The sequence below is a fragment of the Medicago truncatula genome, chromosome 5 (assembly GCF_003473485.1).
Source record: "Medicago truncatula cultivar Jemalong A17 chromosome 5, MtrunA17r5.0-ANR, whole genome shotgun sequence".
Lineage (NCBI taxonomy): Eukaryota > Viridiplantae > Streptophyta > Magnoliopsida > Fabales > Fabaceae > Medicago > Medicago truncatula.
The window spans coordinates 14,103,530-14,114,661 of record NC_053046.1 but is presented as its reverse complement, the minus strand read 5'-3'; the positions used below and the strand labels follow the sequence as shown (position 1 = coordinate 14,114,661).

General features: G+C 31.1%; 1 protein-coding gene across 2 annotated transcripts; it reads left to right on the top strand.

Annotated features, from left to right (window-relative positions):
- The first annotated feature begins 3,565 nt into the window (after positions 1–3,565).
- LOC11415570 (uncharacterized) lies at positions 3,566–4,833 on the top strand. 2 transcript variants are annotated; one of them, XR_005646455.1, is made up of 3 exons: positions 3,566–3,877; positions 3,957–4,521; positions 4,593–4,833. XR_005646455.1 is itself a non-coding variant. In XM_003613069.4 (2 exons), exons 1-2 carry the CDS (start codon positions 3,715–3,717, stop codon positions 4,463–4,465), a joined length of 672 nt encoding a protein of 223 aa, XP_003613117.1. In that variant the 5' UTR covers positions 3,566–3,714; the 3' UTR covers positions 4,466–4,833. The 2 variants fall into 2 exon arrangements, 1 of the variants encoding a protein (XP_003613117.1); XM_003613069.4 differs by having other exon boundaries at positions 3,957–4,833.
- The last annotated feature ends 6,299 nt before the right edge of the window (positions 4,834–11,132 follow it).

Genomic DNA, 11,132 nt, shown 5'->3' with positions numbered 1-11,132 from the left:
TACAATATGAATGTGTAAAATATATATAATATAATTTTTTTAGGCATCTATACTTGTACTTTTGATTAAAATCAAAATTTTATAAAAATAATTATACGCATTACACAACACTAAAAAAATTATATGCATTAGTGTAACAAAAAATAGACATACAGACATAAAGTATTACTCTAAACACTAATGTGTGTGTATATTTGTGAGGTTGAAGAAAAACAATAAAAATATTTGGTGTCATTCAATGATAACATGAATTTTTATTTTTTTTTGAGAAGCTGTGATAATTGAACGATATTAAAATTAAATATATAAGTGATAAAAAGATAATAAAATTTCTTCAAAAATAGATAATAAAATTAAATGGACCTTCCTTTAAAAAAAAATTATATGGAGTGGTTAAAAAAATAAAATAAAATAAAATGGAAGAAAAAAGAAAATTGAAATATAATATTAAAAAATAAAAGAAAAGATTATCAATGTGAGTTGAAAGAGGTGCTTGTGAAATAAATTGTGGAGAAGTAGTTTTCTGAAATAACATTCAACGGGTTTTGATTAAAGCTCATTCCATTCAATATTATGCATTCTAGAAAAAATACTTTTTTTCGAAGATACTTTATTGATATTGTGTTTGATCTAACTTCTCTTTAAAAATGTAGAGAAGTTAAAAAAAACGGGATCAAACGGTATTAAGTCCTTAAAAAGATACTCCTTAAGCATGAGTTAGGAGGGCTAGTGTTTGGCGCCAACTCATAAACGATAGGAAGAGATTGTGAACTATTAATTTCTATTTTCACAAGAATATCCACACAAATATTTCCTTTATGAAGAATACCGTAGATAGACATTATGTCCTAATTTTCAACTCAAAATAAATTACTTTCTTGAAACCTGCCTCCTATCACAAGTTGATCTTAACCAAAAGAGCTTAATTTTTTATTTTTTTTATCTCAACCAAAAGAGCTTAAAAAAATAATTTGGAGCATATTAGACCAACCCACACTCCCGTGGAAATCAAACTCAGAACATCTATCATGAGAATGGATGTGCCAAAATATGCTTTGATTAAGATTCGTAACATGTTGCCCTCGACATCCGAAACCATAGTTCGGGCAGAATGAGTAATGGAGCCCACATTCCCTTGTTCAATATAACACCATAAGTTGGATGTGAATTAATCACCTAAAATATTAGTCACACTAATAATATGGTTAAAAAATACAATCAAGATTATAAGAATCATTTTTTATTTTTTTATTTATAACAGCATTACCAGAGTCATTTGCAATGATTACAAAGGATATGGATATATACATTAAAGATTTGTTTTAACATATAATAGAAATATATTATTATATTAAAAAAGAGGTATGGCATCCAAGAGCATTATTCCATCCAAGAAATAGACCGATGAAGAATCTCTCAGCGCCGGGTCAATGTTATTATCCCTTCAAACCAACTGTATGTGGAACCCACAATATATAGTTCCATCTAAATTGCTAAGCATGAATTGGATTGTGGCTATATATTGTTGCAAAGCAAGACGTGGCCTTACAGTTACACCATATAAACTCATGTGATGGGGTATTATTTACAGTTAAATTCCATATTTATGACAAATTTCATATTCTGCCATCCTCTCCTTATCGATCTTCAAATACTTGGCTTTCACTCAAGGAGGAATTCATGTGGCCTTTAAATCTTCTCTTTTCAATCAAGAATTTGATCAATCTAACTCTTTCTGCCAATATTAAATAATAAATGTTTCATGTCGTTGATCATTCCGCATTATCGGATTTTTTTTTTTATCAAGTCAAAATGAGATATATATTAACACAACAAAAGTGATCCTCTTGCATCATCAGATCATATGACACATCAAATAAAATATGTCACATCATCATCTTTGAGTTCAAAAACATGATAAAGTGACCAAACCTTGTGATTTTAAAATAAATGGACCAATTTCGTGAGTGAGTTAAAATATAAAGACCAAAACTATAATTAGGTCATGTTTCTTTTATTAACCCACCAAAATTAGAGTTTTTGACCCCCAATAGACGGTTTAAGATATCCCTATGACTTTATGTCTTTTGAACTTTCTTTGAAACTAATCCTCGAGTTAGTAGTGAGATATCTTTTTTCCCCTCCGGCCAAATTGATATGCCTCTCAAACTCTCAGATACGAAGATTGAATACTCCAAAAAATGGAACTTATTTGTATATGACATCAATACTTCGTGGATATGTATCGTAGTAGTATCAGGAATTCCTTTTTTTAATTTTTAAAAAATCTTTCATCGGATACTTATAAGATATTTCATAAATACTCTATAAAAGATGAAGGGTATAAAAAAAAACGTGAGACAATGTTGTGAGAATTATGTTGATATGTACACGATTTTATTCGAGATGACGCCAGTCATCTTGAAATCGGTAAAGTTGTCTCTTGATGAACGAGACTTAAAGGTCGTATATTTTTTTTTATAGATGATGGTAATGAAAGAGAAGATACTTAATCGGTCAATAGACAACTTATTTTGAGTTTTTATTAAGGATGCTTTTATTGATATCCTAATGGATGAGATCATAAACTATGATATACACATTGAAATTTGGAAGATCATAATGATCCGGTAAATTACCCTAAATTGAATGGCCGTGATTTACAAGTTTGTTTGCACAACAATTACCTTCTCTGAACACATGAGAATGAATAACCAACGAATTTTTTTGACATACAAGCACATGGTGGTGAATAGACTGATGACGAATTAAAGCACAAGAGGAGACATAACACCAACAGTCAATCAAGCTTCCTTGCAAATAACCCTATCCAATCGGAATGAAACGCTACCAAGACCCAATCTACCACATAACCAAGTGAATTGAGCACCCATAGTTGCCGATGAGAGAGAAGATTTGCATCCGACCAAGCTAAAAAATCACGACAAGAGGTTGCGAGAAGGGGCATCCATATTTTCTCATGCAATTCGAGTACAACATTAAAATTACCAATAAACAATCAAAGACCTTAGAAGCGGCCTAGCAAATTAGTAAGCTCAGCCCAAAGTTGCCATCTATTCAGATAAAAAGTATTAGTCAATCAATGACACTCTTCGATTAGAGTGTTTAAATATTTTGATAAAAATTCAAACGTGCTCTTGTAAATTTTTTAAACGGTTTTTATTGAGAATAATCTCAAAGCTTTGGGAATGGTACCAAAGTCATGTATGTTTTTTTTTTTTTTTGACAAAAAAGTCATGCATGCTTTGAATTTAGGTGTCTTTGTATACCTAAAATGAAAAGGAATATTAGCCAACCAAAAAAAAGAATATTCAATCATAATTTTTTCTAACCATAATAATATTTTTTTTTTTTTAAATTGTAAGTTAATTATGGAGTTTAATTTTGTATATTGAATTTTTTAAATTTCAAAATAATTTTCTTTTTTGACCTTTTAGTTTCTATTTTTCTTTCTTCAAACTTTAAGATTCTTCAATAAGCAACGTCATGTAGGGTACTAATCCCCCTAGAGAAAAATATCCCTATAAATAAGGGACATATGGCAGCACAAATAGATTTGAAGGCGCCATACCAAAATCCACAGCACCTTCCCCTGTTTTCTCCTTCATATACAGTTTACTCAACTCATAGACCCAATCATCATCCAAACCTAAACTGAACCTTTCTCAATCCACATCCGAACCCGAACCTATCATGATCGGACTCTCTGAACCCGCTTCGGGTTCTCCCAAATCCACCATCAAATTCCTCTGTAGCTATGGTGGCAAAATCCTCCCCCGTTACCCGGATGGCAAACTCCGTTACCTCGGTGGCCATAATCGCGTTCTCTCCGTTGATCGCTCTATACAATTCTCCGGTCAGTATTATTAGATGTAATAGTTAGTTACAATAATTAGTTCAATTTGAAATTGATTTTGAAGCTGTTTTTGTTACAGAACTGTTATTGAAGCTGAAAGAGCTCTGCAGTTCATCCGTAACGCAACTTCGCTGTCAGTTACCTGCTGAAGACCTCGACGCTTTGGTTTCCATCACCTCCGACGAAGATCTCATCAATCTAATCGAAGAATATGATCGTACTGCATCACCACAATCACAGTTAAAGATCAAAGCCTTCATTTCTCCACCAAGATCTTCAAACAAGGCTTCTAAACCTCCATTACCGTCTCTGTCAAAATCAGCATCTGTCTCTTCCTCATCCTCTGCATCATCGACGTCATCTTCATCATCTTATTGCAGCGTTAATGGTGGAGGTTCCAGCCAGAAGTACACGACAGAGCAGCCTGTAGTTTACCGATGCGTTCATCATATGTCACAACAGACTGTCAATCATGGAAACATGGAGAGATCTTCTGGGAGGAATGTTCCTCTGCCGCGCAGCGGTTACCAATCTCAGAGGAACACTGATCAAAATTATCTGATTCACAACGGCAACCATTGGCAATAATGCTAAGCTCATTTGAATTTGAATTCTATTTCAATGGAACCACTACGATTAAGTACATCTTTGGTATTACGGTCCATTCCCTACGTGATTTTGCAATGCAAAAGCTACGCTCTATAGCTTGTGTAACATCTTTGTATTACTATGATCCTGATAAACCTACTGCGATATCAAACATACACTAAAATTAAGAAGCATATAATGTTAATTAGGGATACGAATTACGATAATATAGATAAGATTAAATCAAGAAGAGGAGAAAGAAAAAGTTGTGAAGGATATATTTGTGATGTAAAATGGTTGAGAAGGATTGAGGTTTTAGTTTGTGATCCTTGTTAATGAATTTGTCTCCTATTTCGTTTTTGCCTCCATTTTTGTAGTGATGGTGAGTTTGTTCGTCCTTTTCTATTTTCTGTCATCTTAGTGGATTTTTTTATTTATGGGGATGGGTTTAGCTTCATGGCCAAAAAATCCTTGATACATACATATTTTTCATTATGGACATGTTCGTCTTCTTGTGCTTTGGCTATGGTCTATATTCTCACTCTTATCCTCTTCCCCTTCAATCACGGTTGCAATTTTCCCCCTATACTTTTTTCTGATTTTACAATTTTACTTTTTTGTTTGAGGGTTTGTATAAGTTGGATTGATCAATAGTTTGACACTTCTGATTTCAGGTTTTATTGAAGAGTGAAAAATGTTGCACAATATGGCTTTGGTGCGCATCTTTTGTAAGTTTTTCTACTCCACAAAGATTTGGCTGCCCACCCCACCCCCTCTTCCAAGAATTTGGATTAGGTATAGTTACTAATACACACTAGCAACTCTAGTTTGCACCTTAGAATCGTTGGATAAGGATCAAATGATTCAAGTTTGAGGAGTTTTTATTTTTATTTTTATCGAATTTAAAATCTCAATTGTTTGATCATGATCAAACGACTTCAAGTTTAATAACTATGTGTAGTCAACGATTTCTAACTGCACACAAGTTGAATTCATATTCTAAAACGAGTTTAGATACTCTCAATTTAGAGAGATAAATACAAATATTAGCTCAACATTTCAAAACAGAGTTTGCATATTTGGATATATCTTTATGGAATAAAGATATATTAGAATTGATTTTATACTTTTTTCTTTTAAAGGAAATTGATTTTCTATTAGAATTTTTTAACTTGTGGAACGAATTTTAAAATTTGTAACTTTTACTTTCATATAAATTTATTTAATCATAAATTACATTACAATGACGTGCATGCTTTGATTAATATTGGGTTTTATTGAATTACATGTCAATGTAATTTTGATAAAGTTTCAACAAAATCACTGCAAAATCAATGTCCCTTTTTAAACTTATAGTGATCCAACACACATATATAGTCGGTTTTCTCTAATATCAATTTTACAAAATCAATTTCATTTTTCCCTGATTCAAAGTGGCTTTTATAGAATTACATGCCATCGTAATTTTGATAAAAACTATATTTTAAAGTATGAACTAAATCACAACAAAATCAAGGTTTATTACTCTTTAAATTTATGATTCCAAACACGCACATGTATAATCCATTTTCACTAGATAAATTTAATTTGTTTTGGCGACGGTGTATACCTAAGAAATAAGAATTATGTTGTTTTTCCTTCAACGAAGATAATTATGTTGTTTTGAACATGTCACAAAAAAAATGTTTCTTGAACTATAAGCTTTTGTTGTTTGTGGTTGCCTCTTGTCTCTTCAGGTTTCACTCCTTTTGAATAACTAAAAAATTTAGGGTCAGACTCAAAGGAAGTGCTGCAAAGAACTACTACGAGCACCGTAGACATCATGGTTTCTTACTTAATTCTTACATATTAACACCAAATATGAAATAGGGATGCGAGGCCTAAAACGCAAATCATTGGTCATGGGGGACCATTTAATCAGTGTCCATTTATGCCACATATAGAAAAACAATGACCTCATTATAATGAAAATGAGAATGAAAATATAACTTGTTTCGTAATACATGAATGAATAGAACTAACCTAAAATGATGTTATACTTATCTAGAAAGAATAAAAAGTAACACAAAAGAGAGAAGAAAATCTAATAAAAGTAGGGCCATCCCTTCCGCAAAACAAAATGTCCTCCACTCATGTAACATTCAAAACAAAATTCCTCTCACTGTCTAAATTTTGAAAGAGAGATATGTAAGATTTATTCGCATACCCATTCACACTGAATCATTTAATTAACTTTATTAATTGATCAATATAATGCCAAACTAAGCTTGAACTTTTGGAAGAAGATTTAAGGATATTTAAGAAAAGAGAGTGAAAATTTTGGACTATATCAACATTATTGCAGTAAAAGATTTTGACTGTGCATCGTGGAAGTTAACCTGATAAAATATTTTCTAAAAACAAAAAACATAAGAAACCTGATTGAAGAAAAAATATCTGCTAGGGAAAGTGACAAAATGTACATGTTTTTTTTATACCGACATCGTGCATGTGTCGGTAACGAGTTCACAAATCACGCTATTTTGCTTTGATCATTGAGTTCACATAAATTTTGATTTTGTGCTAATTAAGGGATAAAGGAATTTGAGTGATTCGATTCACTCTAAAGTTTTGCTTGGATGGAATATAGTAGAATGGAATGTAGTGAAACAAGGTATTACGAGTATATAGACAATTAGTCCCTCAAAATTGTAAGTTTCGTTAATTATCTTTTAGAATTAATAAAATTTCAATTACGTCTGAAATTGTACTACGTTAATCAATTTACCCCCTCCGTCAAATTCTTAGGTTAGTCAACATGACGTTTTGTAAATACCCCATGATGTTTTGCACTTATATGCAAAATGCCCCTTGAACTTGAAAATTTATATTTTTTTTCCTTATACTTGACTCAAAAAATATTAAAGGCAAACAATTAACAGTTAGTTTTAATAATTAACGGTAGTGATCGAGGGAATGAGGACTTTGGATACAAATCATTTTGCATGGGATTGCAACTAGGGGTGGCAAAATGGATGGATTGGATGGATATGGATTTGGATCTTAATGGATGGATCAAAAAAGGTCCATTAGTCCATTACAATCCACTATTCTTTTTTCTTAATGGATGGATCAAATAATTAGTTTTAAGTTGTTTTGAAAATGAGATTGTAATAAGCTGTATTGCATAAATAAGTTGTTTCTGAAAATGAGATATTAATAAGTTTTTTTGCATAAACAAGTTGTTTCGAATAAGTTGTTTATGAAAATGAGATCATAATAAGCTGTTTTGCATAAATAAGTTGTTTTGCATGAATAAGTTGTTTTTGAAAATGAGATCATAATAAGCTGTTTGGCATAAATAAGTTGTTTTGAATAAGCTGTTTTTGAAAATGAGATCACAATAAGCTGTTTTTGAAAATGAGATATTAATAAGCTGTTTCACATGAATAATTTTTGAAAATGAGATCATAATAAGTTGTTTTCCATAATTAAGTTGTTTTGAATAAGCTGTTTTTGAAAATGAGATCGTAATAAGCTGTTTTGCATAAATAAGTTGTTTTTGAAAATGAGATATTAATAAGTTGTTTTTGAAAATGAGATCATAATAAGTTGTTTGGCATAAATAAGTTGTTTTGAATAAGCTGTTTTTGATAATGAGATCGTAATAAGTTGTTTTGCATAAATAAGCTGTTTTGAATAAGCTGTTTTTGAAAATGAGATATTAATAAGCTGTTTTGCATAAATAATCTGTTTTTGAAAATGAGATCGTAATAAGTTGTTTTGCATAAATAAGTTGTTTTGAATAAGCTGTTTTTGAAAATGAGATCATGATAAGCTGTTTAGCATAATTAAGTTGTTTTGAATAAGCTGTTTTTGAAAATGAGATCGTAATAAGCTGTTTTGCATAAATAAGTTGTTTTTGAAAATGAGATATTAATAAGCTGTTTTGCATAAATAAGCTTTTTTATTTAAATAGTTTAGTTAAAAAAAATAAGGTTATAATCAAAAATATAATTATTTAAATAAAAAAGATTAATATTTTTTGAAGATATCCATTGGACTTTTTTTAATTTAAAGAGGTGATCCATTGGATTTTGAAAATAAGGTGGATGGATTAAATCCATCTATAGTTTTTAATGGATGGATCAAATCCAATCCATTAACAAATATTTTTGTTTGATGGATGGATTGGATGGATTTTATAGTGAATGAATTTGGATCTCATGGATCATATTGACACCCCTAATTGCAACATTGAACAAAATAATTGTGGCACAGCAGAATGTTAAGAGCTCAATTTTGATTTGGGTCCGCAATTTCTGCCACTTTTCCTATAAGGGTGAAAATGATATGAAAATGAAGGATGGCGCTTTACCTATAGTTTTGTTCGTTGTAATATCTACATTCCCTAATCCCTATTCAATCATACCAAGAGGAAAATCATTATTTTCACTCATTTCCAATATTTTTACCAAATGAAAGTTAAAATTTCATATGATTCCTATGCACCACTTCCCCACATCTGAGCTGTTGCAATTTTGTGCCAAATTAAAAAGCTACATACATTTAGCCTATGTAAACTCAGGCAAGTATGCACAATTACTCCAAAATAAGTGGCTTACATACATTGTAATGCATATTCATATATTAATTACTTGCCTTTAATATCTTTTAAATCAAAGATAAGAAAAAAATATATAAATTTTCAAGTTCGGGGGGCATTTTGTACATAAGTGCAAAACTTCAAGAAGATGTTTGTAAAACGTCATGTTGATTAACATGAGAATTTAACGGAGGAGATAAATTGCTTAACGTTGTACAATTTCAGGGGAATAATTGGAATTTTGTAAATTTCAGGAAAATAATTGACGAAACTTACAATTTCGGAGGGGAAGGAGGTTAATTGCCTATTTACTTGAGGTTTTATTGTTTGGATTTTTAATAAATGACTCCAATGGAGTGAGAGATGATGGGATTCACTCGACTTCATTCTATCATCTTCTCATATTGTTCCTCCTTCAACTTGGAGTGTATAAAATGGAATCCAACCTCTAAAATTGTTAGTTATCAAATGACTCATATATATATTATACTTCTTTTTATCTTAATGAGTCTAGCGAGTAGTGATGAAACTCCCATGCGTGATTAGAAATTTAGAATGATGTTCTTTGTTGAGCAGCGACCGACCATATGTGAATTGGGGTACTGCAAACACTATGATGCTCAAGTTAGTATGAGATATAAACAAATTAGGCAGATCGTGTCTACCTTTAATTGTGGTCCAGAGACCTTTTTATGCAACTAGTGGTGTAGCTGTAAAGATAGTCTTGGTGAACTAGGGCGGTCAGATGCTGATAAGGCACAACAAATTTTGTGTTTGGACCCTCTTGTGATTGGGTCTTTCTCGGTGTGGGGTGTTTGCGCCAAAGATATATTTGGGTCTCGTATGTGTCAAGCTTGGACATTGGGCCGGTCAAGAACACATAAATAAGCGGAGAAATGGAAAATTGTGAATTCGAATTCATACTTTAACATATCAAATGTGTCTACGGCCTTTTATTATTTGCACTTCTTTAGTATTTTAATTGTATATAATAATGGAACAAATGAAATGAATAACAAAGTTATAATTAATCATTTTTTCATTCACTTTCCAAGAATTAAAATGAAAATTTTGTTCTATCCCGTCATAAAATACTAAAATAATGAATGAAAATTCTATTCCATTCACTACAAGAAAATAAGGTAATACATACACACGGAATATAGTGAGGATTCATAGATATGGTTTCTTCTCATGAGATATCAGGTAGAGGCAAGTTCATTGAAGGAAGACCGGTACAAAAAGAGGAAACATTACAGCAACATGATCGATCTCACATTGGTTTGTGAACAAAATAAAATAGTGAAAATAAATAAATTATAGGCTTAAAAATGTCTTTCATCCTTGTAATTAGGGGTCGTTTAAAAATTGGCCATGTAATTACTAATCCTGGCAATTTACCCTTGCATTGTTTAATCATTTAAAATTTCGTCCCTCTCCCCACTTAATCACTGCTATGTCACTAATTTGATGACGTGGCAATCACTGCCATACATGAAATTCTAATTTTACCCCTGGGTTTCCAATTCTTTCTTCAATATTTTGTCCTCTTCTTAAGGGCTAAATTGGAATTTCATGTGTGGTAGTGATTGCCACGTCATCGAATTAGTGATGTGGCAGTGATTAAGTTGGTCAAAGGACGAAATTTTAAATGATTAATGATTGCAAGACTAGTTTGCAAGGATTAGCGAATACAGGGACCAATTTTTAAACGACCCCTAATTGCAAGGATGAAATACATATTTAAGCCTAAATTATATTTTGGAGTTACTCACAATGTTGTCGTGGGAAATAAAAGTTACTAGTATAGTGACCCGTGCCAAGCACGGGGAAATAAAAAACTTTTTTAATCAAATGTATAGATTTTATATTATGTTATCTTAAAGTTATAAGTGTAGTTATAATTTAAATTTGATATGAAAAAAAAAAGATCATCTTAATTTTGTTAATTTTGTATATATTTTGAAATATCTAAACATTGCACATAACGATTAAAGTATTTGGATTTATACTTATACTAATTATTTGTAGTATAAGATGTACCCATTGATAAACTTAGCATATGTAATATTTTTGTAAAAA

Bases quoted from the DNA above. Each gene is read 5' to 3' on its own strand.
- LOC11415570 (XM_003613069.4), top strand. From the start codon at position 3,715: ATGATCGGACTCTCTGAACCCGCTTCGGGTTCTCCCAAATCCACCATC. The intron at 3,878-3,956 runs GTCAGTATTATT...TTTTTGTTACAG, and splicing joins TCGCTCTATACAATTCTCCG to AACTGTTATTGAAGCTGAAA.